This window comes from Molothrus aeneus, chromosome 31, assembly GCF_037042795.1.
Source record: "Molothrus aeneus isolate 106 chromosome 31, BPBGC_Maene_1.0, whole genome shotgun sequence".
NCBI lineage: Eukaryota > Metazoa > Chordata > Aves > Passeriformes > Icteridae > Molothrus > Molothrus aeneus.
The window spans coordinates 2,565,075-2,589,615 of NC_089676.1; the positions used below are offsets into that span (position 1 = coordinate 2,565,075).

General features: G+C 53.3%; 5 protein-coding genes across 5 annotated transcripts; all 5 read right to left on the reverse strand.

The window, feature by feature from the left end:
• Positions 1-2,292: 2,292 nt before the first annotated feature.
• LOC136568090 (loricrin-like) lies at positions 2,293-2,709 on the reverse strand. Its single transcript, XM_066567946.1, has one exon. It carries the CDS (start codon positions 2,707-2,709, stop codon positions 2,293-2,295), a length of 417 nt encoding a protein of 138 aa, XP_066424043.1.
• A 2,894-nt stretch (positions 2,710-5,603) lies between these two features.
• On the reverse strand, positions 5,604-6,554 carry LOC136568364 (keratin-associated protein 5-10-like). The gene is made up of 2 exons (XM_066568334.1): positions 5,994-6,554; positions 5,604-5,735 (listed from the first exon to the last, which is right to left on the reverse strand). Exons 1-2 carry the CDS (start codon positions 6,552-6,554, stop codon positions 5,604-5,606), a joined length of 693 nt encoding a protein of 230 aa, XP_066424431.1.
• Positions 6,555-12,803: 6,249 nt separating this feature from the next.
• On the reverse strand, positions 12,804-13,016 carry LOC136568149 (keratin-associated protein 10-3-like). The gene has a single exon (XM_066568002.1). It carries the CDS (start codon positions 13,014-13,016, stop codon positions 12,804-12,806), a length of 213 nt encoding a protein of 70 aa, XP_066424099.1.
• A 3,537-nt stretch (positions 13,017-16,553) lies between these two features.
• Positions 16,554-16,805, reverse strand: LOC136568113 (late cornified envelope protein 1D-like). Its single transcript, XM_066567971.1, has one exon. It carries the CDS (start codon positions 16,803-16,805, stop codon positions 16,554-16,556), a length of 252 nt encoding a protein of 83 aa, XP_066424068.1.
• Positions 16,806-20,851: 4,046 nt separating this feature from the next.
• Positions 20,852-22,132, reverse strand: LOC136568092 (keratin-associated protein 9-1-like). Its single transcript, XM_066567947.1, has 2 exons — positions 21,980-22,132; positions 20,852-21,907 (listed from the first exon to the last, which is right to left on the reverse strand). The coding sequence occupies exons 1-2, from the start codon at positions 22,130-22,132 to the stop codon at positions 20,852-20,854; spliced, it is 1,209 nt and encodes a 402-aa protein (XP_066424044.1).
• Positions 22,133-24,541: the final 2,409 nt, after the last annotated feature.

Below are 24,541 nucleotides of genomic sequence, written 5' to 3' on the forward strand. Positions count from 1 at the left end.
CAGCTTCCCTCCAGGATGTCCTGGGGTTCTCTAGGCCTGCAACTCCCCTAAAAACCAAAATGGGCCCTGAAGTGGCAAAAACAGTTTTGGGAAAGGAGAAAACTCTGATTTAGCAGGAATTTCCTCTGCACTGGGGATGGTGAGGGGAATGTCCAGTGCTGTGTCCAGTTCTGGGCACGCATGGCAAGAGGGGCTGGAGTGGGTCCAGAGAAGGGAATGGAGCTGGAGAAGGAGCTGGAGAACTCCTGAGGGAGCTTGGGAGGCCCAGCCTGGAGAAAAGGGGGCTCAGGGGGAATTTCTGACTCTGCACAACTCCCTGACAGGAGGCTCAGGTGGGAATCAGGAGGAATTTTTTTCCTGGAAAGGGCGGCCAGGCCTTGGAAAAGGGGTTTGGAGTCATCTGGAAGTGTCCAAGGAGGGTCTGGCTGTGACCCTCTGGGTTTGGGCACAGCTTGGACTCGATGGCCTTGGGGGGCTTTTCCAACCTCAGGGATTTTGGGATTTGCCTGGAATCCCCTTTGGCTCGTTCCTCTTAGAACTGGTCAAAACACGGTGGGGCGACGAGGAAACTCCAAGGTTTCCTGCCATTGCCAAGAGCTCAAGCAGCTGGAATTCTTATGTTTGGAAGGAATAAGCCCTGCCCTGGGTAAGGATCCAGGATTAGCAAGGTGCTTAATTATGTGGTTGAGTCTCTCAGCCTGGGAACAAATCCATGGTTTTATTCCAGGTGAGCGGCTCCGGTGCTGCCAAAGGAGGAGGAGGAGGAGGAGGAGGAAGAGGAGGGATCCCACAGGAGCCTTTGGCCACACACAGTTGTGGGCACCTGGCAGACCCCTGGGACTTTCTCCAGAGCTGCAGGAACACCCTTTTTGCATTTCCCCTGATCCCCAATTAGCTCCTAATTGGCCAGCAAATCCCGGATGCTCAGCCCCACACCATGAGAGGCAATAATTTGGGATACTCCCTGTACCTTTCTGCTGCGTGGGCTGGGAATTCTTTAGGAGCATGGAGCTTGTTTGGCTCTTTTCTGTCACTGATTATGGAAGACATTGCAATCGTTAAACTGGAAGCAAAAAAAGGGCTGAAATTTGGATTTTCCCATCTGGGAGCTGCTGTGGTTTTGTTGGTGTGAAGAAGCTTGGAAAACACTGGGTGGGAAATATTTTCCTTCCTCCCAAGCTCTCCTGTCTTTGATTTGTCTTTGTCCACGTTGATTTTATGGAGATGGAGACTGAGTGGTTCCTTCCATCCAAACCCCATCCACATTTGCTGGTATCCAAAAGAGAGGATTTTGGGAAATTTGGGAGGACAGGGCAGGTGAGGGAACCTGGTGAGCAACCTGGAGTTTCTTTTGTGTTGCTAATCTTCTGCCACGATCTAGAACAGTGTCAGGACAAACTGTGCCTGGGTTTGGTCGCTGCTCTTCAATTGTGTTTTGTTCTGGCCTCAGCAGAAACGTGGTCGATGACCTCTGGGGAAAAAAACACTCGAAGGAATTTTTGGCTCTTGGCATCTCCCTGTGTTCATTTCCTCGTGTTTTAATTGCTCTGAGTTTGTTAACAACGGGCAACCCTACGTTTTGTGGTTGGCCACCCCTTGAGAACGGTTTTTGAATTTGGGGGCTCAAGGGAAACCCCAGATTCGGACAAGGAGCCTTCCCGAGCCATCCCTGCTCCAAAAACAGGGAGTGAGCTGCTGCCTGCACCCTTTTCAGCAATGCCAGAAATTTCTGATCCTCCTGACGCACTCGAGAACAATCTTATCACGGTAACATCCATTTCATGAATGGCAATACCGGAGCAATAAATTACCCAATTCGTTTTAATTACAAGTTGAGAAGAAATTTAGCAGCTCGTTGTGTAACCATCGAGCAACGCCCCTGGCACGATCCAGGGCTCGGGCAGGGCTCGGGCACAGCGTTTCTAGAAAGGCTGGCTGGGGGTTTGCCACCAGCACGCTGAGGTACCTCCCTCGGGGGCGGCGTTTTGGGGCCAAATGGCAAAAAAAAAAGGGTTTTTTTTTGTCTAGACTCTTTGGCTCAAAACATCTCTGAAATTATGGATTATGGTGGCTCAAATGAAGTCACAGACCGATCCACACACAACCGTGCCAGCTGAGCAAAGCGTTTATTTCAGCACCCACAGACAAGCTCAGGACAGGTTACAGGACACACCGGGGAGGGAAGGACACTTTGTCCTTGGAAATTGGAAATTCCTGGGCACATGCAAAGCTTTCAGAACGTGACACAGGATCCAGGGCACTCCTGTGGATCACCTGCAGCTGGTGGGATGATCACTTCATGTTTGAGGACACTTGGTAGATTTGCTGCTGGCACTCCGGCGGCTTTCCATGGCAGGATCCCCCGCTGCTGCCATGGCAACCAGATCCGCTGCTGCCGTGGCAACCAGATCCGCCGCTGCTTCCACGGCAACCAGATCCGCTGCTTCCATGGCAACCAGATCCGCTGCTGCCGTGGCAACCAGATCCGCTGCTCCTTTGACAACCAGACCCGCCACTGCTTCCACGGCAACCAGACCCGCCACTGCTACCATGACAACCGGATCCGCCACTGCTCCCATGGCAACCAGACCCGCCACTGCTACCATGACAACTGGATCCACCACTGCTCCCATGGCAACCGGATCCGTGGCTGTGGCAGCAGGACCGTTCCTGCTGGTGGCACTGGTCCTTGTCCTGGCGGGAGCACATGGTTGGAGACCTGCTGGGGAAACTCATCCGTGAGTGAAGGCCATGAGCAGGGACACTGGAAGCATCCGAAGCTGTGGGAGAGGTTTTACAGCGATTTCTGTGAGCCAGAGAGAAGTTTGAGAAGAGGATCTGTGTTCAACCCTGAAAGGATTTTCTACTGAGGTTGTTGATACAGAAACCAAGAAAGAAAGGAGGAGAAATAAGAGAAACCTGCAACTGCCTGTTCCAATGAGCACTTTGTTTGTCTCTCATGACCAATAAGTGTAAATTTATGAGTTTCGTAAGAATGTATAAAAATCATGCATCAAAATCAAAATGGTTTGAAGCCTTCTGAAAAAGGGGAGTTGCTTTGCATTGTCTCCGTCTCAACCACGACACGAGGCTGCGTTGGATGGGACTTGGAGCACCCTGGGAAGTGCTAGTGGGGGTGTCCCTAAAATCAGCAAGCCGATTTTAAGGTCTCTTCTATCCTGGCCCATTCCATGACTCCATAATTCCATGGTTTCACGGTTCTAAGCCAGGTTCTTGAGCAGGAGAAGAGTTATCCCCGTACATCTGCCCGTGGTGGCTCCTTTGGTCTTGTACATCAGAGAGAAGTGAAAAGAGCCGGACAAACTCCAGAGCAAGACATGCAGAGCCACATGAGCCGGGAATTTTTACATTTTCCCACTTGGCAGAAGGACTGAGATGGAGATAGGACGTGGAAGAGAAGTCCCAAAGAGCTCAGGATTGGGGAGAAGCTGGAGAGCGTTAGGAGAGTAAAAATCGGATGGATCTGGACTCACCTGGATCAGAAGGAGCTGGAGAGCGTTAGGAGAGTAAAAATCGGATGGATCTGGACTCACCTGGATCAGAAGGAGCTGGAGAGGCGATGCTGAGGAGCTGAGACGCTGCGGAGAAACGCGGAGCGAGGGCTTTTAAAGGCTGGCTTGGGCTTCTCCTCCGGAAACGAGCTGGGGCCCCACTGGAGGGACCTGATTGCTCAGCACCCCGAGCACTTGGCTAATTGGGAGTTTTTGCTGTGCTGTTTTGACACACGGAGCTGATCGATATCCTGACATCCCTCTCGTTACTCCATAAAAATGTTAATTGCCCACCACGCCTGGCCCGGTGGGGCGCAGGGCTGGGAGAGTTTGGGGTGGTTTTTGTCACCTTTGATTGTGGCATTTACCTGTTCTTTGTGCCCAGATCCTGAACTGAGATGGGACGGGTGTTAGAGGGTGGGAAGGTGGGATTGTGGGGTCTGATTGTGGGGTTGTAAAGGAAACCCAAAAATGAACGAGAAAGGGAACAAAAAGGCTGGAGTGGTGGGTAGTAAATTAAACATAATTGGACAGGGCATCAAAGAAACATCAAAAATTCTGAATAAAGTCAGCAAAGAAGCACTAAAAGCAGTGCTGGGATTTTTCGAGTCACTCCTTTTTTTACTTTAAGGCTTTCAACCCAAACAGAAGGAATTTAAAGCCCGTAGGATGTAGAGAATGTTCTGGTAGGAGTGGGAGGACATGGGGATCTGCTTTGGGGACAAAAGTGTCTTTGTGCCCATGGAGAGCTCCAGGCCTGATCTCCTGCAGGACTCTAGAGGCCACTGTGATATTAAAAAAAGCCTGGATTAAATGAAAATAAAATACAGATTCCGGAAGACCCCTTGGTCCCCCGTGGAGCTGAATTGCTGGAACTGATAGATGAGGAAATCCGAACGCGGCTCGGGATATTTCACAAACATCGGGAGAATGGAAATCCTTGTGAAACTCATTATTCACGATTAATTACAGCCCTGATTCCGTGATGGGGATAAACCTGTTCCATCGATGGAGACAAACACCTGAGCAGGGCCCGGGGGCACCTGGCCCCACGTATGGGGCAGGACCGTGCTGACCCCACAGCTGCTCCCTGTATCCCCTACAAAGCTCCTGGTCCTTGGAGAGGCATCCCTGGATCCTCAGACACCATTCTGAGTGGGAAAATGGCTTTTTTTGGGGTCGTTTGTTGCTTTTATGAAGGAATTGCCCTGGCAGAAGCTGGCGAGGGAGGCTTTGGGTGGTGTCACTGTCAGTGTCCACCCTAAAACCCCCACCCTGCACCTGCTTTTGCTTTTTTCCCTTCTCCAGCAGGAGGAATCCCCACCCTGGGAGGTGGCCGATGGTGCCATGTGCCACGTCCTGACTCAGGAGGGGATGGAGGCGTTCACCAGGGCTGGGGAGGCGCCGGGAGCTCCGAGCACGCGGTGCTGTGACTCACAGCGGCTCCACATCCCTGCCTGGCCCCAGAAATCCTCCCTGGGGGTTCCTCTCCCAACCCCACCAGAGATTTGTGAGCTTTCAGAGCCATTCCCGAATCCTCTTCCTGCCTTTTTTCCCCCAGGGCTTTTTCTTGGAGGTTTTTGGTGCCAATCCAGCTGCACCCGTTGCCTCATGGTCCCAAACAGACCCTCTGCTTTTCCCCTCTCCGTTAAAAAGTGGATTTTTCTTACACAACTTCATTAACATTTAATTACACCCTTGCATAAACACCCCGTGATGAAAACTGTTACTTTACCAACCAGGAAATTGCCTGGAGTGGGAACGAGGAGCCGCCAGGTGGAACCACCCTGGAGCCTCCTTGTGAGGCCGCTGCAAACCCAGCTCTGGCCACCAGAAGGACCCGGAGCCACTCAGAGGGATGAGGAGATAGAAACACGGATGCGAGGGGGGTTTGAGACAGCATTTTTTATTTATTGCCTCCACATCTGCTGTGAAACGAGGCGAAAAGCATTTTAAATTTCACAGCATCAGCGGGTCACAACTTCAGAGCGCGTTACAAGCAGAGCGACAGAGCAGAGATGGGTGACAAAGCAGGACAAGGGAGGGGGGACAGGGACAATTCCCTTTGTTTCCCCTCACTCCTCGGGTCCTTTATTTGATCTTCCGGGCTGGCATTTTGCAGACCTGCTTCTGCTGCTGGCGGGGGATGCCCTTGGCCATGGGGACACAGCCCTGCTGGACCGGAGGGGGACAGGGACAGGCCTGGACTGGAGGGGGACAGGCCTGGACTGGAGGGGGACAGGTCTGGACTGGAGGGGGACAGCTCTTCACAGGGATGCTCTTCACGGGAGGGGGACAGGGACAGGGACAGATCTGCACTGGTGGAGGACAGGTCTGGACTGGGATGCTCTTCACAGGAGGGGGACAGGGACGGGGACAGATCTGCACTGGTTGGGGACAGCTCTGAACTGGGATGCTCTGCACTGGTGGAGGACAGGTCTGGACTGGGATGCTCTGCACTGGTTGGGGACAGCTCTGCACTGGGATGCTCTGCACGGGCGTCCCACAGCACGGCTTCCCCCCTTGGGCCACTGTCCCGTGGCACCTCTCGGAGCACACAGACCTCCCGTAACCCTGGCACCCCCCTGAACCCCCGTAGCTGTACGTGGGTCTCCTGACACAGCTGGACCCCCCTCCATGGCACGAACCCGAGGAGCCCTGGCACCTTTCAGCGCACACGGACCTCCCGTAACCCTGGCACCTTTCAGCGCACACAGACCTCCCGTAACCCTGGCACCCCCCTGATGCCCCGTAGCTGTATGTGGGTCTCCTGACACAGCTGTCCCCCGCTCCATGGCACGAGCTGGAGTAGCCGTGGCAGCGCTCGGCGCAGCGGGGCTGCCGGTAGCCGTAGTGCCGGTAGTCGTGGCCCCTCATGCCCTCGACGCCCTCGCCATGGCAGCCCGAGGAGGAGCCCGAGGAGCAGCAGGTGGAGTAGCCGTAGCGGAAGGGCGTGCGCCGTGTGTCCAGCCAGGAGCCAGAGGGGTCGTACCAGGTGGAGTTCAGGTTGAAGAAGGATTCTCTTCCTGAGGAGTAAATCATGGCGGGGCTCTGGGGGGAAAAGGCCTGGGGAAGAGATGGGTTGGTGTCAGCGTCTCCTCTGGTTCTGTTTGACTTCCCTTGGGGTTGGTCCTGAGGGCTTGGATCCAGTAAACCTGGGGAAGAGATGGGGTTGGTGTCAGTGTCTCCTCTGGTTCTGTTTGATTTCCCTTGGGGTTTGTCCTTAGGGCTTGGATCCAGAGGAAATTTCTGCAGTTGCCCAATGCTGGTGAGATTGCATCCAAATTGCATCCAAACCCTCTTTCTGACCTTCCCTTTCCCATTTTTCACCTCCAAGAGCAAAACTGACCAACATGCGGTGGCACCGCTGTAAATCCCACCCCAGGTCCCTCAAGAGCTTCTCCCGTGTCAGAGCATGGCCTGAAAGTCCAGGTGTGTGACCTCCCAAACCCAGACCCCCATCCAAGAAGAGATGAGTCTCACCAGATCTCAAATGAAGACAGGAAGTGGAGCAGAATGTGAGAGGCCAAGGGGCTGAGGGCTTTTATAGAGCTCTGAGAGTTCCCCTGAACGTGAAACACACAGCAGGAACGAGGATTAAATTATTTATTGGCAAAACATCTCCTCCATTTGGATGCTGTTCCCGGTGCCTGGCATGTTCTGCTTGACTCACCATTTCTGATAAGCATCTTTTAATTATAACATCGGTCCCCAGCGGGGCACATAAAAGACTTGAGACGGCCTAAGCCCCATTTTGGATGTGTGAGCCAGGTAATAAAGGACTTATTCACCCTCTGCAGGGTGACCTGTGAGTCAGGAGCTCCGACCCTCCCCTCCTGCTGCCCGTCAGGAGCATTTCCAGGTGAAGCACGAGCAGGTGATGGGAAGGGCCAGCTCAGAGTCACCAAAAGCAAATTGTGCCCGTCGGTTTCCGTGATGCGGGGGTTGGCTATGGGCATGAGGGAGCCAGGGCGGGCAGGGCCTGACACGGCTTTTCCAGGGAATTTCTGGCTGCCTCATTCCTGGAAGTGTCCAAGGCCAGCTTGGACAGGGCTGGGATGGTGGAAGGTGCCTCTGGGAGTTGCAGTGAGATGATCCCTAAGGTCCCTCCCAACCCAAACCGTTCCACGATTCTGTTTTTTCTCCATTCCAGACTTGCCCCTCCCCTCATCCCCAAGTTGGTTTTTTGAGGTCCCTCCCAACCCAAACCTTTCTGTGATTCTCTTTCCTCCCTATTTCTACATTCCAGATTTGCCCCTTCCCTCACCCTCAAGTTGGTTTTTTGAACCGTCCCAACCCAAACCATTCCATGATTCTCTTTCCTCCCCATTTCTGCATTCCAGATTTGCCCCTTCCCTCACCCCCAAGTTGGTTTTTTGAACCCTCCCAACCCAAACCATTCCACAATTCCGTGGTTCTGCCCCAACTTTTGTGAGGTTTTTTGGCAAAGTCTCCCCCAGCAGCCTCAGGGTTAAACTGAGGGAGGTTTGGAACTGGGTGGATGAAAAGCGTGGGGGTGAAAAAGGGGCTGATTCTGGTGCTGGTGCTGTTTAACAGCTTCATTAAAACCCTGGACAATGGGATGGACTCGGAAAATCCTCAAATTGGGGTGAGGAACTGGGATGGGCAACTGGGATGGGGGAAATGGGATGGATGGGGGAAATGGGATGGATGGGGGAAATGGGATGGGGAACTGGGATGGATGGGGAACTGGGATGGGGGAAATGGGATGAGGGAAATGGGATGGGGAACTGGGATGGGGGAACTGGGATGGATGGGGGAACTGGGACGGGGGTACTGGGATGGGAGGGCTGCTGAGAAGCAGCTTGGGAGACAAACTGGACCAAATCAGACCTGGAAGCGGGGGCTGAGCTGGGCCTTGGTCTGTGGGCCCTGAGTCACCGTGTTGGGAACTGGGAAGAAAATTCCTAATAAAAAAAGGACTCTCCCGAGGTAAATTTCACAGGTAAGTGGTGTTTTTATTTGGAATGAGACATGAGAAAAAGGAATTGCTGTGGCCAAGAAAACGAGGATGAATTTTTCTTTTTTGCCTTCCCAGCTCTCCGTGGCGGTTGTGTGAGGACACATCGCCCGGGCGATGCCGAGGCAACACAAAGAAATTACCAAGAAATTAAATGATTTATTTTCATGCCCTCTGTGGGAGGCTTTTTTGGCAAAGCGAGGAGAAGCAGCAGGTTACCCCTGGGCCTGCACCTTCCTGCAGGAGCGAAAAGGCATCCCCGGCATGCACAGCCACCCCTCCCGTGCCGGGCCACGCGCTCATTATCATAATTAGCATGCAAATGAGGATGTGCACTGCTCCCATTCGGGGGATGAAGGTGCTGGGCGCTGAGCAGATGTTGGTGCCCGGCTCTGCCCATGCCGAGCTCCCGGGGTGGGTGAACCGCGGTGGGGAGGATTTTCCAACCTGGAGAAACCCCTGAGGGCAGAGATGAAACCCTGACTCCGATTTAAACGTACGAGTTTCCTCGGGAGAGTCTGAATGGCTTTCAACATCTTCTCGTTGCAATGTCGGTGGGCAAGAAACAGAGGAATCGAGAGTTTGCTAAATAATTTTCAACTTTATTCTTGATTTTTCCAACCTGCAGAAACCCCTGAGGGCAAAACTGAAACCCTCCCGTGTAAGCCCTGATTTAAATGTACGAGTTCCCTCGGGAGAGCCTGAATCTCTCTCAACATCTTCTCCTTGCAATGTCGGTGGGCAAAAAAGAGAGGAACCGAGAGTTTGCTAAATAATTTTCAACTTTATTCTTGAATACACGGGGAGAGGATAAAGCTGCAGGAGTCTGAGATGCTCCCGCCTCTACAGTGGTTCCTTTTTTCCTTGCAAAGTCCTGGAGCTGCTCCCCAACAGCCTTGGAGGTGAAGCCCGGCAGAGCAGACCCGTGACGGTTCCTCTGTGTCCGAGTGGCCTCAGGCGGGGGAAAACCAAAACCCGGCAGGGGGAGAACGCCCCGAATTTAAAAATTTAAAAAGTGTCGGTGCCGGGGCCAAGCGGGGCATCCCCAAATCTGCAAAAAGCAGCAGCGAGCCCAGAGCGGCGCTGGGAGCGTCCCTTGGGCCGGGGGCGAACCCCCCAAACCCAGCCAGGAGGTGGGGAGGGATCCCTGAGCTCAGTTCTTCACGCAGAGGGGCACCAGCGTGACCTGCTTCTGCTGCTGGTGGCCGGGATGTGGTGGCAGGGGGACAATGGGGGGACAGCAGCGCCGGGAGGGCCGGGGGCAGCAGGGCACGGGCCGGGGGCGTCGCTGGATGCAGGGGCAGCGGCGCTGCGGGGGCCGCAGGACCACCGGAGGTTCCTCATCCTCCTCGGGACGTTGCTCCACTCGCCTGCGGGGCTTGCCCGGGTCGGGCTCCGGGCACGGCGGGCACGGGCGGTGCTGCTGCAGCGGCCGCCGGTGGATCCTGACGGGCGGGGGGCACACGGGGGGCACCGGGCTCACCTCCACCCGCCGCCGGGGCTTGCAGCTCTGCGGGGCCGGGCAGCAGCAGGGCCGGGGTGGGCACAGATGGCCGGGGTGGCAGCTCTGGGTGGAGCCCTCGGTGTCGTGGCTGAGGCTGCCGGGGTCGGGGCAGGTTTCGGGGGGGTCGGGGCAGGTTTCGGGGGGGTCGTGGTGGCAGTGCCCGGTGCAGCTGGGTGGTGTCCAGCCCTGGTGCTGGCACAGGTCGTGGTCGGCGCCGCTTTTCTGCTGGAGCATCCTGGGGGCAGGGATCACAGAATCGGGGAGTTGTTGAGGGTGGAAAAGAATTCCGGGGTCATCCAGTCCAGCATGAGATGGATCAACACCACCCAGCCGAGAGCCACGTCCAGGAATTCCTCGGGCACTCCAAAGCTCCCTGGGCAGCCCCTGCCAAGCCCTGACCCCTTTCCAGGGGGAAATTCCTCCCGACTCCAACCCGAGCCTGCCCTGGCCCAGCTCTCATCCTGTCCCTGTTCCCTGGGAGCAGAGCCCGACCCCCCCGCGCTGTCCCCTCCTGTCAGGGACTTCTGCGGAGCCCAAAATTCCCCCCGAGCCTCCTTTTCTCCAAGCTGAGCCCCCCCAGTTCCCTCGGGAGCTGCTTCTCCCATGACTCACAAAATCCTTTGAGGGTGACCAAGCCCTCGGGCATAAACAACCCGGGAAAACGCAAACAAAACACCGACGCCTTTTGTTTTTTGTTTGGTTTTTTTTTGCTATTTCCAAGGAATCTGAGAGCATCCAACTCACCCTGCGAGCAGAAACGGACGGGCTGAGCAGGGAATCGGAGTCCTGAGCACAGAGAGCCGGGGCTGGAAGCTTTTATATGGGCCGAGCTCTGCAGGGAATGAGGCACGTCCTGGGAATGAATAGCTGAGCACTGAGGCCTCTGCCGTGTGTGTGTGTGTGTGTGTGTGTTTTGTTCCTGGAGCTCTCTGCCGGCTTAATCAGCCCCAATTAACGCCTGGCCCGGTGTGGGCAGCGCTCTGAAGAGGCTGTGGCCATTATCCCATTAGTCCTGGCCGGGCTCGGATGGGCTCCTGCCCCGCGTTAGTCAGACGGGATCCCGGGATGGGATGCGGATACCTGGGATGCCGGGATGCTGAGTGATGCGCCCAGAAGGGGACTCAGGTGGCGGTGGGAAAACCACAAAAAGGGCCCAGGGGTCCTTCCAGAGGAAGGGGAGGGAACCCAGGGTGGCCCCAGAGCCGGGTGGTGCTGCTGTGGGAGATGGGAATCCGGGATTCCTGCGGACACCGGGCACGGGGGGACAGTGGCAGGCTGGGCATGGGATGTTTGGAGGTTTATTCCCTGATCTAAATGGATTAAATTAAATTAATTCGCTCCCAAATGCGGAGCACCTTGGCTACGGCGAGGAAAAGCCTTTTATGTGCGGAAAGTCTGGAATGGGGACACCAGAGGAGCGATGACCTCACACAGAAACAATTTCAGGCCCTGCCAAGGACCGTGTCCACCTTTCTGGCATTTTTGCTTTGTGGAGCTGCTCCAGTTTGCATTTCTGTGGCCGAGACGTGTTTGAAGTACCAGGAAAATTCCTCTCCCAGGAGCCCCGCGGGGCTCCAAAGGGATTTCCATGCGGGGTAAGGGATGCTCGGAGCTCTGTCCGGTGGAATTTGGGTTTGAATCACTGCGAAAAGCATTCGCAGAATTCGGGGGTGTGGCTCCAGGGCTGCGCTGGCACCTGACAGGGCCCTGCTGTAATTTATTCATTTATTCCGTAGCTACAGGAGAAGTGGAATTGCCTGGCAGGAAGCCACGGGATTTGTATGGAAAGATGAAAAAGACCTCGGGATCTGTTAGGGCCGAGCAGGATTTTAGGTTTAGAACTCATTGCCAGAGCCCCAGGTTGATGCTGGGCCTGGATTTTTTTTTTCACATTAAAGGAATTTTGGAGCCACTTCCCGAGGATTTCACAAATCCCCAAGTGTGAATATTTAATTTCTGATCTGGTCTCTTAAAGCTTCCCACATTTTAATAGAACCCAGAGAAAATGATTCAGCATTTCCGGACCCTTCAGTCTGGACCTGAATCTGATCAGCCTGGGCCAGTGGGAGGTGACCCTGTCCATGGCAGGGGTGGGAGTGGGTGAGCTTTAAAATCCCTTCCAACCTGAATGACCCTGGCCTGTTTATTAATTTAAAAACCTTTAAAAGCTCAGCAAGAGCTTTTAAATCTGGGAAGATTCCCATTAGGAATAGAAGACCTCCAGCTCTGTCTTTAGGACCACAGACATGCTTTCATCTCAAACTGGATCTCAAATGAGCAGGAGAAAAATGAATTAAACTGATTAAACTGATGAATTAAACTGTCACCTCTTGCTGAGGTGACATTTTTCATTTGCAAGTCCCATTTTCCCCCAGGTGAACCCGAAGAGTTCACCAGGTACAGCGAGGCGTTGTCGTCACAGAATGCCAAACATGCAAAATTAATTACATTAATCAATTAGGCAAATGCTCAACACATCCCACACTACTGTTTAAGGGATAAAGAGAAATGAATAAACATAACCCAGGAGTTTGCAGGGTCAGAAGTTACAAATTTTATTGTCTTTCACGGCTAATTGGGGATTAAATAAAGAGAAGGGAGAGGGAAACAGCCCCATCACCAAGAGAGGAAGGAAGAGCAGCGCCAGAAACTCGCTGGGCAGCGGCTTCAGGGCACAGCCAGGGGACTAAAGACACCAAAAAGAAATTCTAGGTGTCCAAGCACAGCAGGAGAAGCATTGGGGTTGGGATCCATGTCCAAATCCGTGTCCAAATCCGTGTCTGAGCCGGAGATGCGCCAGGTGAGCTCAGTTGCCGCAGCAGCCGCCGCAGCAGCCGTTGTTGTTGTTGTTGCTGACGGTGTAGCAGCAGGACATGGGCATGCAGCAGGACTGCATGGGCATGCAGCAGGGGCTGCAGCACTGCATGGGGCTGCAGCACATGGGGGTCTTGCAGCAGCGGGGGCTGCTGTAGCAGCACACGGAGTAGCTGTTTCCGCCGCCGCAGCACCCGTTGGGCATCTTGGAGGTGGTGGGAGAGGAGGCGGAGCTGGAAGGAGCAGAGAGAGGCTGTGAGGGGGAGCAGCGGGTTTGGAGTTTGGGGGGAATTCAAGGCTCTGGTTATTCGATTCAGCTTTGGGGGTCCAAACCCAGGCGTGTCCTGTTTGGAAATTGTGGCAGCAGCTCTGGGTTTTTCCCATGGTGCAGGTGCCCAATGGCTCATTCTGGTGTCTTAGGAGGAGCAGCCCACTGTGGACTTTTCTGGAATGTTCTCCATGCCCCTCCCCTGCATGGCCCCGTTGATACTCCCAGAACCTCCCCGAACATTCCCAGCTCATCCCCTTGTGCAGAGTTCGTAAAACCCCAACGTCCAATCCCCACCCCAGATGCCCAAAAATACTTGGATCTGCTATGAATATCAGATATCCAAATTTTAGATGTCCAAAATTCCCCTTTAGGAGGTGAGGGAAGGGTTCGAAGTTCTCACTTACCCTGCTGAAGAGTGAGGAGAGCTGAAGGGAGGAGAAGATGAGCGAATGAAGTGAGCTGGGCCCGGAGCCCTTTTATACTCCCGGCCATCCTTCCTCCTGGAAGTGAGACAGCCATTGACCATTCCAGCTTCCCTGTTTATCCATCCAAACCCATATTTTTTAGCCATAGGTGTCGCCTGGAATTTGCATTTCGCCTCATTACTGATGATCACCACGCTCCTTCTGCCTCGTCATGGTTTAGCCTGGAGATAATCAAAGGGCTCCCGTGAATTTGGATGAATTTGTCCTCCCCACAACCTTGTGAGGGAGCTAAAAAATGCGGCCTCGTATCTGCTGGATGGAGATGTTCTGGGACTGACTCAGCAGCAGCTGGTGCTGAATCAGAGCTGGAGCCCAAACCCAGCCCCGGCGTCGTGCCGGTCGTTCCGCGGGGATGGCGTTTGGAGCAAATTGGGAAAACATCAGGAAAATGGGGATGTTTGTTTGTTCCTGGTCACTGGATGTGCATGTGAGGAGGGAGCCAGCGGTGTTTGGGATGTCTGGGGCTCAGTCACCCGCACGTGACTCTGTGCAAATGCATTCTGGAATGGTTTGGGTTGGAAGTGATGTTAAAGATCATCCAATTCCGCCCCTCTGCAGGGGACATGGGCAGGGACATGTCCAGGCTGCTCAGAGCTCCATCCAGCCTGTCCTTGGACACTTCCAGGTTTGGGAAGTTCTCCCTTTATTTATTAAATTGTATTTTTATTAGTATTTTTATTAATATTTCAATTAAAAGGTTAAGGGGCAGCTCTGCCTGTGTAAGAGGCAACACGAGGGATGGTGGCTCCAGGACTGGGTGTGGAGCACCCCAAATCAACATTTCCCTCCTGCAGCCTCCCCTGGCATCCAGCTGAATTCCAGGAATTCTGGAATCCTGGCCCTGAGCAGGGACGGAGGGTTTTGGACTTGGCGCAGGACCCTCTGAGGGTGTTGGAAATGGAGGGAGCCCAGAATGAACCAAAAATGAGAAGATTGAGGTGGAAGAGAAGGGCCCAGCACAGAAACTGCTCCTCGCTGGGCTGGTGGAGCTGAGTGGGAGGCAGGGACTCAGGAAGAGACTTTTTTGAGGTGAAACCATTTTCTGTGAGGGACAGAGGAAGGGAGGGACGTCGAGGTAGGGCAGAGCCTTGGGCAGCTGAAGCCTGGCAGGAGCACCGGGCAGGAATTTTGGGAGGGATTTTTTCACGGTCTGAAATTGCAGCTCTCAGTCGAGGACCTCGCCACATTATCCTGAGAGCTGCCTAATGAGAGGATGGAGGATCCTGCCTGGCCAGTTCCCTGCTGCTGTCTGACATCCTCAGGGATCCCAGGGCTGCTGGGGAGAGGGGTCGGCCCAGGTGAGCTGGGACCAGCCCCGAGGACGGTGATGAGGACCTTGCTTTGCTCTCTGTGCGGTGCAAGGGGGAGCAGATTGAGATCTCGGAGCTGTTTCATCCCTGCAGGAAATGCCAGCAGCTCCTTTCCAGGCTTCCCCGGCATGAGAGCAATTTCTGGAGTGAAACGAGGGAGAAGCAAGGCGGTAATTGTGACTTCTGCGTGAAGGGCAGGAGAACACGCGCGGCATTTCCTTCCTGGTGGGAGAGACAAATGCACCTGGGCAGATCCATTTATCAATTTGCAGGGAATTAATGGGGCAGTAGCAAAGGGATGCACTCCACTTGTGCCTCCTGAGGGAGGTTTTCCATTGGCAGCTGTGAGAAGGGAGGTGGAGGTGGGCATTTCCCACCCTGCATGGTCGTGTCCAACTCTCGGTGGAACCAGGGTACCCGAACTGTTTTTGGGGAGTTGGGTGTGGATCACAATGCAAACAAGGGACTGAAGCAGCGTGGAAACAGAGTCAGAAAAGGGCATAAAATGCATCAAAAGGATGGCAGTGCAGAACTTTCATGTTTTGGTAGAACTCCAACCGACCCTTGAAGGCAGCAGAGGCTCCTCAGCATTTGTTTTACAAACAAATGCCTGGAAACTCAGTTTGGCAGAGGCAGAACCTCCATGTCCTGAGTGTCAGACTGTCTGAAGGGACTGGCGCTGTGAGTCCTGAGGCAGATTTTGGCTGTCTGGGATGTGTCTGTGTCAGACTCTTCCTGAAAACATTCCTGTTTTTTCTGAGTTTATGGATTATTTTCATAGAACCAGAGACCGCTTTGGGTTGGAAGGGACCTTAAAAATCCATTTATTCCACCCCTTTTCATGGGCAGGGACAACTTCCACTATCCAAGGTGGCTCCAAGACCTGTCCAACCTGGTCTTGGGCACTTCCAGGGATGGCACAACCAGAAATTCCCTGGAAAACCTGTGCCAGCTCCTCACCACCCTCACAGGGAATGATTTCTTCCCAATATCCAACCTCAATTTCCCCTCTGTCAGTCTGACCCCACGCCCCCTTGTCCTGTCACTGCAGTTCCTGATGAAAAGTCCCTCTCCAGCTTCCCCGGAGCCGCTCCATATCCTGGAAACTGCTGTGAGGTCTCCAAACAACCATTTTTTCTCCTATTCTCTTCCTATTTTTCTGCTATTTTATACAGAGAGGGCAAATATCACTCCCAGAGGTGCCAGGAACTCCAATTTGAATTGATTTACATCAGGAATGCCGTGATTTTATTTCAGTGAACACCTTGGAGACAGGAGAATCCCAACATTGGGAAAAACCACCAGGAAAAGGTGAAAGGTGCGGCAAAACCCCCTGGATCCACCAGCGAACAAACAGCTCAACACCAGGAGGTTGCGGGGTCACAAACTACAGATTTTATTGTTTGGTTTTGTTTTTTTTTTCCAGAAAGATCAAAACGAAACAGTGATGAAAAGAGTGAAACATCCCACACACCAAGAGGAGGACAAAGAGCAGCGCCCAGCGCTCGCGGGAGGAACTCGCTGGGCCGCGGCTTCAGGGCACATCACAAGGATGAGGTGAAGGAAGGCAGGAGAAGAAGAGGAGGAGTTCTACAGCTTCTAAGCACAGGAGGAGGAGCATTCGGCGTGTTATCCATATCCAAATCCGTATCCAAGAGGGGACGAGCCGGGTGGGTTTAGTTGCCGCCGCAGCAGCCGCCGTTGTTTCCACCACAGCAGCCGCCGTTGTTGTTGCTGGTGATGGTGTAGCAGCAGGGCATGGACATGCAGCAGGACTGCATGGGCATGCAGCAGGGGGTGCAGCAGGGGGTGCAGCAGGGGCTGCAGCACTGCATGGGGCTGCAGCACATCGGCCTCTTGCAGGTCTTGGGGCTGCTGTAGCAGCACATGGTGTAGCTACTTCCGCCGCCGCAGCATCCGTTGGGCATCTTGATGATGGGAGTGGAGGCGAGGCTGGAAGGGAAAGAGAGAGTTTGTCTTTTTCTCTGCTTGAATCTCCCAGAGACTGAGGCAGCTTAAAGCTTTCTTATCCCCAAATCCATCCCAAACTGGCCAGGAAGGTGCCTGGTGTCCTGAATCCCAGGACTGACTCCTGTGCTTCTGGCGTTTTGTCCAGCACTGGTTCTGCCAGAGAGAATCCACCTGGGCGCAGCCCAAAACCGATCTCTGGTCCCCAAAACCAATCTGTGATCCCAAAATCTTCTTCAGTGTCCAGTCCCAAACCAGACAGCCCAGAAAACCCTGGAGAAACCCAGGGAAACAGAGAATCCCAAAGTAAAGACAAGTAGCAAAGTCCAACTTACCCTGCTGAGCAGTGGAGAGAGGAGAGGAGAAGTGGAGACGATCGAATGAAGACCCCTGGGCTGGGGGGAGCTTTTTATACTCTCCAAAGCTTCCTCCCCTGGAAATGAGGCATCCCTTGGCAATTCTGACCCCGTGGATCACCCGGGGTACCCCCTCACGTGCCTTCCTCCCCCCGTGTTTAATCTCTGCCTCTTTCTGTTTGCTCACCACCTCAATTGTGCCCCATAATTACTCCTCCAGAGGAAACAACAGATGCAAATTTTCTAATGGATTTGCGTTAATGGCACCGGAGGGAGGGAGCTCTGAGGTATTCCCACCCCTTCCCGAGGAATGACCTTGGGACACGGGGACGCTTAACAATGTGCCTCGGGGGAGCCAGGTGCTGAAGCACTGGGACAACCATGCCTGGAACTTGGAGTTGTAATTGCTCATGTGTCCCCTCTGCCCTTGGCCGGGATCTCTGGGGGCCGGTGGAAATTTTTGGTCAACGGGAATAATGTTTTTTTTTTCCTGCCTCTGTGGTCAAAATTTAGGCTGAAATTTGCCCTTTCTCAGTCTTGCTCTTGGGCCTCCCTTCAGGGTGCTGGGTCCTCACACTCCCTGTTTTGTAATTTTTGTTGTATTAAGATTTTTTCTCATTTTCATCCATGGAATGGATGGGCTGAGTCTAAACAAAGCAGCTTTCAGAGCAGCAGTGCGTGTGTGAGGGTTTTTCCCTGTGTTGGTTCCACACATTCCCAATTTCTGAGATTATCCCAAAGGTTTCCGGGACTGAGGAGACTTGTGGTGATCACGTTTGAGTGTTCACGTGAGGAACTGCGGCCACACGCAGAGCAGGGACAGCTCCACGCCAGAAGATGATGGTGGGGCTTCCATGTGATGAGAGGGGCCTCCGGTAAAAGATGGGAATTCCAGGATGCTGAGGCAGCACCAATTCATGGCAAAAAGAGGCTGCCATCACGTCCAGGAGACTCTGACTGTGAGGCTGACGTGGTGGCAGGTGATCCCTGGTGACTGGGACAGGATCTGCCTTTCCAGGATGTGACCACGACCTCTTGTGACGTTGGGTGTCCCCTCTGGAATTGTCCCCAGGGGAGGACATTGTTTTGGTCACTCAATGACAACCAGGAGTTGCCTGCAGGAAAGCGACGTCCTCCCTGTGTAAACCCTCAAACATCTCCCTTGAATCAATCATTCATCGCATTTTTATCGGGCTTTATTGCTGTCCTGCTGGCCAAGATGATCCTGGTATTGTAGTCATAGAAATATGGAATTATTTGGGGTTGGAAGAAACCCCAAAATCATCCAGTCCAACCCTCCTGGATGGGCAGGGACAACTTCCACTATCCCAGGTTGCTTCAAGCCCCATCCATCCTGGTCTTGGACACATCCAGGGATGGGACACCCATGGAATATCCTGTGCCAGGGATTACCACCCTCGCTGGGAAGGATTTCTTCCCAATATCCCATCCAAACCTGCCTCTTCTCCAGGCTGAGCCACCCCACCACTGCCAGCATTTAGAGCATTTTCCCTGCTGTTCAACGCCATTTAACCTGCTCTTGGGTCAGAAATGACATCCACTCAAAGTTCCTTTTATAGCCCACGCCCCATCCTGTGATGTTTTTGGAAACTTCCGCGGTGGTTCTGGGAGTTTGAGATTTTTGGGAATCTGCTCCTGCAGCTTTTCCCGTGTGGGGTAAGGCCACGTTGGATGGAGCTCTCTGGCCTAGCTGCAGGTGTCCCTGTCCATGGCAGGGGTGTTGGAACGTGGTGGTTTTCGACATCCCTTCCGACCCAACCCATCCCGTGATTCTGTGATTCAAAGACGGAATGAATATTCAAAAGATTCCTTAAAGAGAAAGCTCTTTATTGAATGGTTTGATCTGGGATATCCTCCTGCCTGATTTACAATACATAAAAAACCTCCTGAAGACCCAAGAATGTTTTTAGAGAAGTCAAACACGTAGAGAAGATGATTTTAATGCAGATGTCGCGTGTGAAGGTTGGAGGAAGCAAATCAAGCCAGAGCTCCGGGCATTTTCTCCAGACCTGCAATTCCAAGCTGAGTCCTGCATTTTAATAGCAAAGAAAGTCCCAGCCAGGGAGGGAAGGTATCATTGACTCATGGGTTTGCTATTTTAGGAATGAGGCTTTTAGGTTGGATGCCAACCCCAGGTTTCATTCCCGGCTCAGAACGCGCTGGGGAAACGCTCTGTTCCCGTAAAAATTCAACGATTTCTGGGGGTTTCTAAGCTTTTATTTTTGGAAGATGGTGGCGGGAAGAAGATGCTGCCTGCTGTCCAGTGAGTAGTGAATTCCTCTTGGTATTCCTGTTGGAATGTCCCTTCTGAAGCCAGGGGTGAGCTCCTGTGCATCTCAGAGCTGTCCACAACTTCCTCCCGAGGGGCAGCTCCCATCTCTGCTCCGGGACCAGGGGCAGGACCTGAGGGAATGGCTGGAGCTGTGCCAGGGAAGCTCTAGGTTGGATATTTCTGGAAAGTTCTTCCCCCAGAGGGCGGTGGGGCCCTCAGAAGGCTCCCCAAGGAATGGGCTCTGCCCCAAGGCTGCCGGAGCTCCAGGAGCGTTTGGATAACGCTCTCAGGGACAGGGTGGGATTTTGGGGTGTCTCTGGAGGGGCAGGAATTGGGCTCTGTTTTCCTGGTGGATCCCTTCCAAGTCAGGATATCTGAGGGGTCTCTGATTTATGGAGTGCTGTGTTTTCAGATGGTGCAGTTACGCCTCCTCGCTCAGTCCTTTGAGTTTTAATTACTTCAGCTTTCCGTTCTGTAGTAAAATCTGAGTGAGGTGAATGCTCAGGAAGGGCAAGGAGGAATCAAGGAATGGTTTGGGCTGGAAAGGACTTTAAAGCTCATCCCGTTCCTCCCCTTGCCATGAGACACCTCCCACTGTCCCAGGCTGTTCCAAACCCTCCAGCCTGGCCTTGGACAATTCCAGGGATCCAGGGGCACCCACAGCTCCTCTGGGCACCCATTCCAGAGGATCAGGAATGCTCTGCTTGCTTCAGACACGACTCAATGTGTGCCAAGAGCCTGGAGAGTTCTTTGTGTCCCAAATGTGTGGACTTTGGCCAAGGGCACAGATGGTGTCAGAATGAGGACAAACTCTGGGCAAGGTGACAAGTCCTGGGCAAGATGGAAAATTCTGGGCAAGGTGGAAAATTCTGGGCAAGATGACAAATCCTGGACAAGGTGACAAGTCCTGGGCAAGATGGAAAATTCTGGGCAAAGTGACAAATCCTGGGCAAAGTGACAAATTAAGGGCAAAGCCAAGTAAGAACGACCAAAAGACCAAATGTTGTGTTTTGCTTAATGCCAAGTTTTATTGTCTACAAGTCAAGAGAGGAAATGAGGAGCGGTCACAGTGACACCAAAGGTTTCCCAAACACCAAGAGGAGAATTAACACCCCACTAATATCTAATGCCTTATACAATGGGAGATAAATTCAGGCCTACTCAAGACAGTCAATAATTAATTAAAGACAGTCAATAACTAAAGACAACTGATAAATAAGGGACAGAAAGAAGCAGAAGCTTAAGCTTGGAAAGAAGAAGAAAACCGCTACGAATTGTCTCCATCGCCATGAGAACCAGAGTCAAATGAGGAGATTTTCACCTCCTTGTGCCCATTCTCAGAGCCACCTGGGGCAGTTTAGCAGGTCTTCCTGAGGCTGGCACAGCACTGCTGGATGGGGATGCAGGGGGTGCAGTACTTCCTCACGGGGGTGCAGCAAACCACCACGGGCTTCTTCACCACACAGCAGGGAGAGCAGCAGGGCCGTGGGACACAGCACACGGACTTGTGGCACACCTTGGTGCAGCACACAGACTGGCACGGGTCACAGCAGGACTGGCATGGGTCACAGCAGGACTGGCACGGGTCACAGCAGGGCTTCTGGCAAGGATCACAGCAGGACTGGCACGGGTCACAGCAGGACTGGCACGGGTCACAGCAAGGCTTCTGGCACGGGTCACAACAGGTCTGGCATGGGTCACAACAAGGCTTCTGGCACGGGTCACAGCAGCTCTGGCATGGATCACAGCAGGGCTTCTGGCATGGATCACAGCAGGTCTGGCATGGATCACAGCAGGGCTTCTGGCATGGATCACAGCAGGGCTTCTGGCACGGGTCACAGCAGCTCTGGCACGGGTCACAGCAGCTCTGGCACGGGTCACAGCAAGGCTTCTGGCATGGATCACAGCAGGTCTGGCATGGATCACAGCAAGGCTTCTGGCATGGATCACAGCAGGTCTGGCATGGGTCACAGCAGGGCTTCTGGCATGGATCACAGCAGGTCTGGCATGGGTCACAGCAGGGCTTCTGGCAGGGGTCACAGCAAGACTGGCACGGGTCACAGCAGGACTGGCACGGGTCACAGCAAGGCTTCTGGCATGGGTCACAGCAGGACTGGCATGGGTCACAGCAGACAGTCTTGCATGGCTCACAGCAGGGCTTCTGGCACGGGTCACAGCAGACAGTCTTGCATGGCTCACAGCAGGGCTTCTGGCACGGGTCACAGCAGACAGTCTTGCATGGCTCACAGCAGGGCTTCTGGCACGGGTCACAGCAGGACTGGCACGGGTCACAGCAGGACTGGCACGGGTCACAGCAGGGCTTCTGGCATGGATCACAGCAGGACTGGCATGGGTCACAGCAGGGCTTCTGGCAGGGGTCACAGCAAGGCTTCTGGCACGGGTCACAGCAGGACTGGCACGGGTCACAGCAGCAGGACTGCTGGCACGGGGAGCAGCACACGGTCTTGCAGGGACTGCAGCACACGGTCTTGCATGGGCTGCAGCACACAGTCTTGCAGGGGCTGCAGCACACGGTCTTGCATGGGCTGCAGCACACAGTCTTGCAGGGGGTGCAGCACACGGTCTTGCTCTTCACGACAGAGCAGCATCCCGTGGAACAGCATCCAGTGGAGCACATGGTGTTGGGAGAGGAGTGAAGGGTGGCTGAGCGAGGACCTGGAACACAAAGGACTTTGAGATTCAACCCATCTTTCCACCCTGCCCAGGCCCTCATCCCACCCCTTTTCCTATTTTTTTTTGTCTTGAGTTGGAAACCCAAGATCCTCGCAGGAATCGAAGCAACTCCTGCAGTGTCCCAGAGATATTTGAACTCTCCTGGGAGCTGCCTGTTCTGTGCTCCTCCCTGAATTTCCACCCCAAGCAGCTCATTTTCCACTGTGCTCTGTCCGTCTTTTCCAAGAGGCAGCAGATCAACAGTCTCAGAAAAATCTGGATTTCAGGGAGAGCTGTAGATCACGGAACCCTGTAAACGCTAAAACCATGGAATCGCAAAACCCACGGAACCGCAAAGCCATGGAACCTTAAACCCATGGATCCATAAACCCTTGGAATCAAAAAGCCTTGGAACAATAAATCCGCGGAATCACAAAGCCATGGAATCAAAAACCCATGGAACCACAAAGCCAAAGAACATTTTGGGTCCGAAGACACCTTTGAAGGTTCATCCATCCCACCACCCTGCAGAGATCACACACAGCGACCCAGCCTCAGTCCACCTCTTGCCCAAAGCCAAAGAACCAAGAGAACCAAGGATCTCTGGTAGGAAGCACTCACCGTTCTTGTTCTTGCTGAGAGCTGAAGCTGTGTGAGGAGCAGAGGCACCTGGAGACCTTTTTATTGAGGTCGGAGTTGTCCTGCCGGACATGAGGTACCCCCCAGCAATCCGTGATTTACGCACTAAGCCTGTACTTATTCACCCAATGGGCCTTCATGTGTTTAGTCTTTGCCTCGTGGCTTTTGACCCACCCCTCAATTTTGGGTTATTATCAATTTGTTGTGTGAATTTTTTACAATTTTTTAATGTCGAGTTAATTCTTGTGGGACGCTCGGAGGCGTTGTTTCTACCCGCTTTGCATATGGTAAGGCTGCTGCGTGGAGATGATTAATTGACATAAAAATCCTAATTAAGATTGAGGTGCAGTGGATTCCAGAGGCGTGCAGAAGCTTCTGGACGTCAGTTGCTCCTTGATATGATTTTTAAAACAGAATTCCAGGAAGTGCAGTTCCATGGTCCCGTGCTTTGCGTCTGAATGCAGAAATGGTGGAGCCCAAAGTCCTTCTCTGGGGTCACCAGAAGGGCAAACCCAGAAAGTTCTTGATGTCCCTTCCCTTGCATCCCATCCATGCATGGGAAAACACCTGGGAATAGAATCATGGAATACCCCAGGCTGGAAGGGACCCACAGGGACCATCCAGACCAACCCCTGGCCCTGCACAGCCCCAAAGACCCACCCTGTGCCTGAGGTCGTTGTCCAAACTCTCCTTGAGCTCTCTCAGGCTCAAGGCCTTGCCAATATCAAACATTTTCACTTGCAAATTCGTTGTGGAAATTTGGGATTGGTTTTGGGTCAAATCAGAGATTGCGTTTTTCCAATTCCTCTTTGGCACATTTAAATAAAAACAAAATGCAAAATGGCTCTGGAAGTTTTGCATCTTGTTTATGCTCGGCATGACTTGATCTGCAGAATTCCTATTCAATTCTTTTCAGATTCCAAGATGCCCTGGAGTAATGGAAGAGCCACCCACGGATGCTAATTCTGGAAAAACTCCGTGCTCAGCTCCCAGTCACCCGCTGGCAGCGATTAGCGCCGATGCTAATGATCACGTTGTGATCAGCCATTAATGATGGATGTTAATATCTGTTTTGCATAAAAGCCTCCGTGTGATGTGTCCTGAGCATCTCGAGGATCTCAAATTAAACCACGACTTTATTAAAAAATGATCTCTCTCCCGTCACGGGAAATGTTTGGTGACTGAGGTCACCCCTGGGGTGGAAATGGGTGCTGAGCACCGAAGGACCCCCTGCATCCCTGGAGACCCCTCACTTCTGCTGGGGTGAGGGAGGGGAGATTTAGGCTGTGTTTTCTCATCCAATTCTGGATGTTGAGGACACTTTGGGCCACCAGAACCTTCAGTCTGGCTCCTGGTGACACAAATCCTCTGTTTCCCCTCAGTTCCGCTCTTGATGTTGGGCCACGTCACAATTGGAGGAGCTGCTCCTCCTTCTAGGAATTCACAGGACCGTGAAGTCACCACTTCTCCAGGCAAGGCCATCCCAAGGTCAACGTTCCAGTTCCCTCAGAGCTTAATTTCCTATTGGCTCTAGCTGCATTAATGACCTTGAGCCGGGTGCCGCCCATTCTCTCCTAATTAGTGATTGACATTTGCAGCGGCCGAGTCCCCGCGGCTCCAGGTGATTCCGGAGACTCCAGAGAAATTCCAGCATCAGAAATGTGGGATATCCTGAGCAGGGAGGTGATGGAAGAGGGTTTGGCCAAAATTAGGCCGTTTTATGTTGACTTTGTAT

What these genes read in the sequence shown, in the direction of transcription:
- LOC136568364 (XM_066568334.1), bottom strand. Translation starts at nt 6,554, where the DNA reads ATGATTTACTCCTCAGGAAGAGAATCCTTCTTCAACCTGAACTCCACC. An exon ending in CGCCCGTGCAGAGCATCCCA is followed by an intron (nt 5,736 to 5,993) that starts GTGCAGAGCTGT and finishes CCTCCAGTCCAG; the next exon opens with GCCTGTCCCCCTCCAGTCCA.
- LOC136568092 (XM_066567947.1), bottom strand. Translation starts at nt 22,132, where the DNA reads ATGTGCTCCACTGGATGCTGTTCCACGGGATGCTGCTCTGTCGTGAAG. An exon ending in GCTGCAGCCCATGCAAGACC is followed by an intron (nt 21,908 to 21,979) that starts GTGTGCTGCAGT and finishes GACCCGTGCCAG; the next exon opens with TCCTGCTGTGACCCGTGCCA.
- LOC136568113 (XM_066567971.1), bottom strand. Translation starts at nt 16,805, where the DNA reads ATGCCCAACGGATGCTGCGGCGGCGGAAGTAGCTACACCATGTGCTGC.
- LOC136568149 (XM_066568002.1), bottom strand. Translation starts at nt 13,016, where the DNA reads ATGCCCAACGGGTGCTGCGGCGGCGGAAACAGCTACTCCGTGTGCTGC.
- LOC136568090 (XM_066567946.1), bottom strand. Translation starts at nt 2,709, where the DNA reads ATGTGCTCCCGCCAGGACAAGGACCAGTGCCACCAGCAGGAACGGTCC.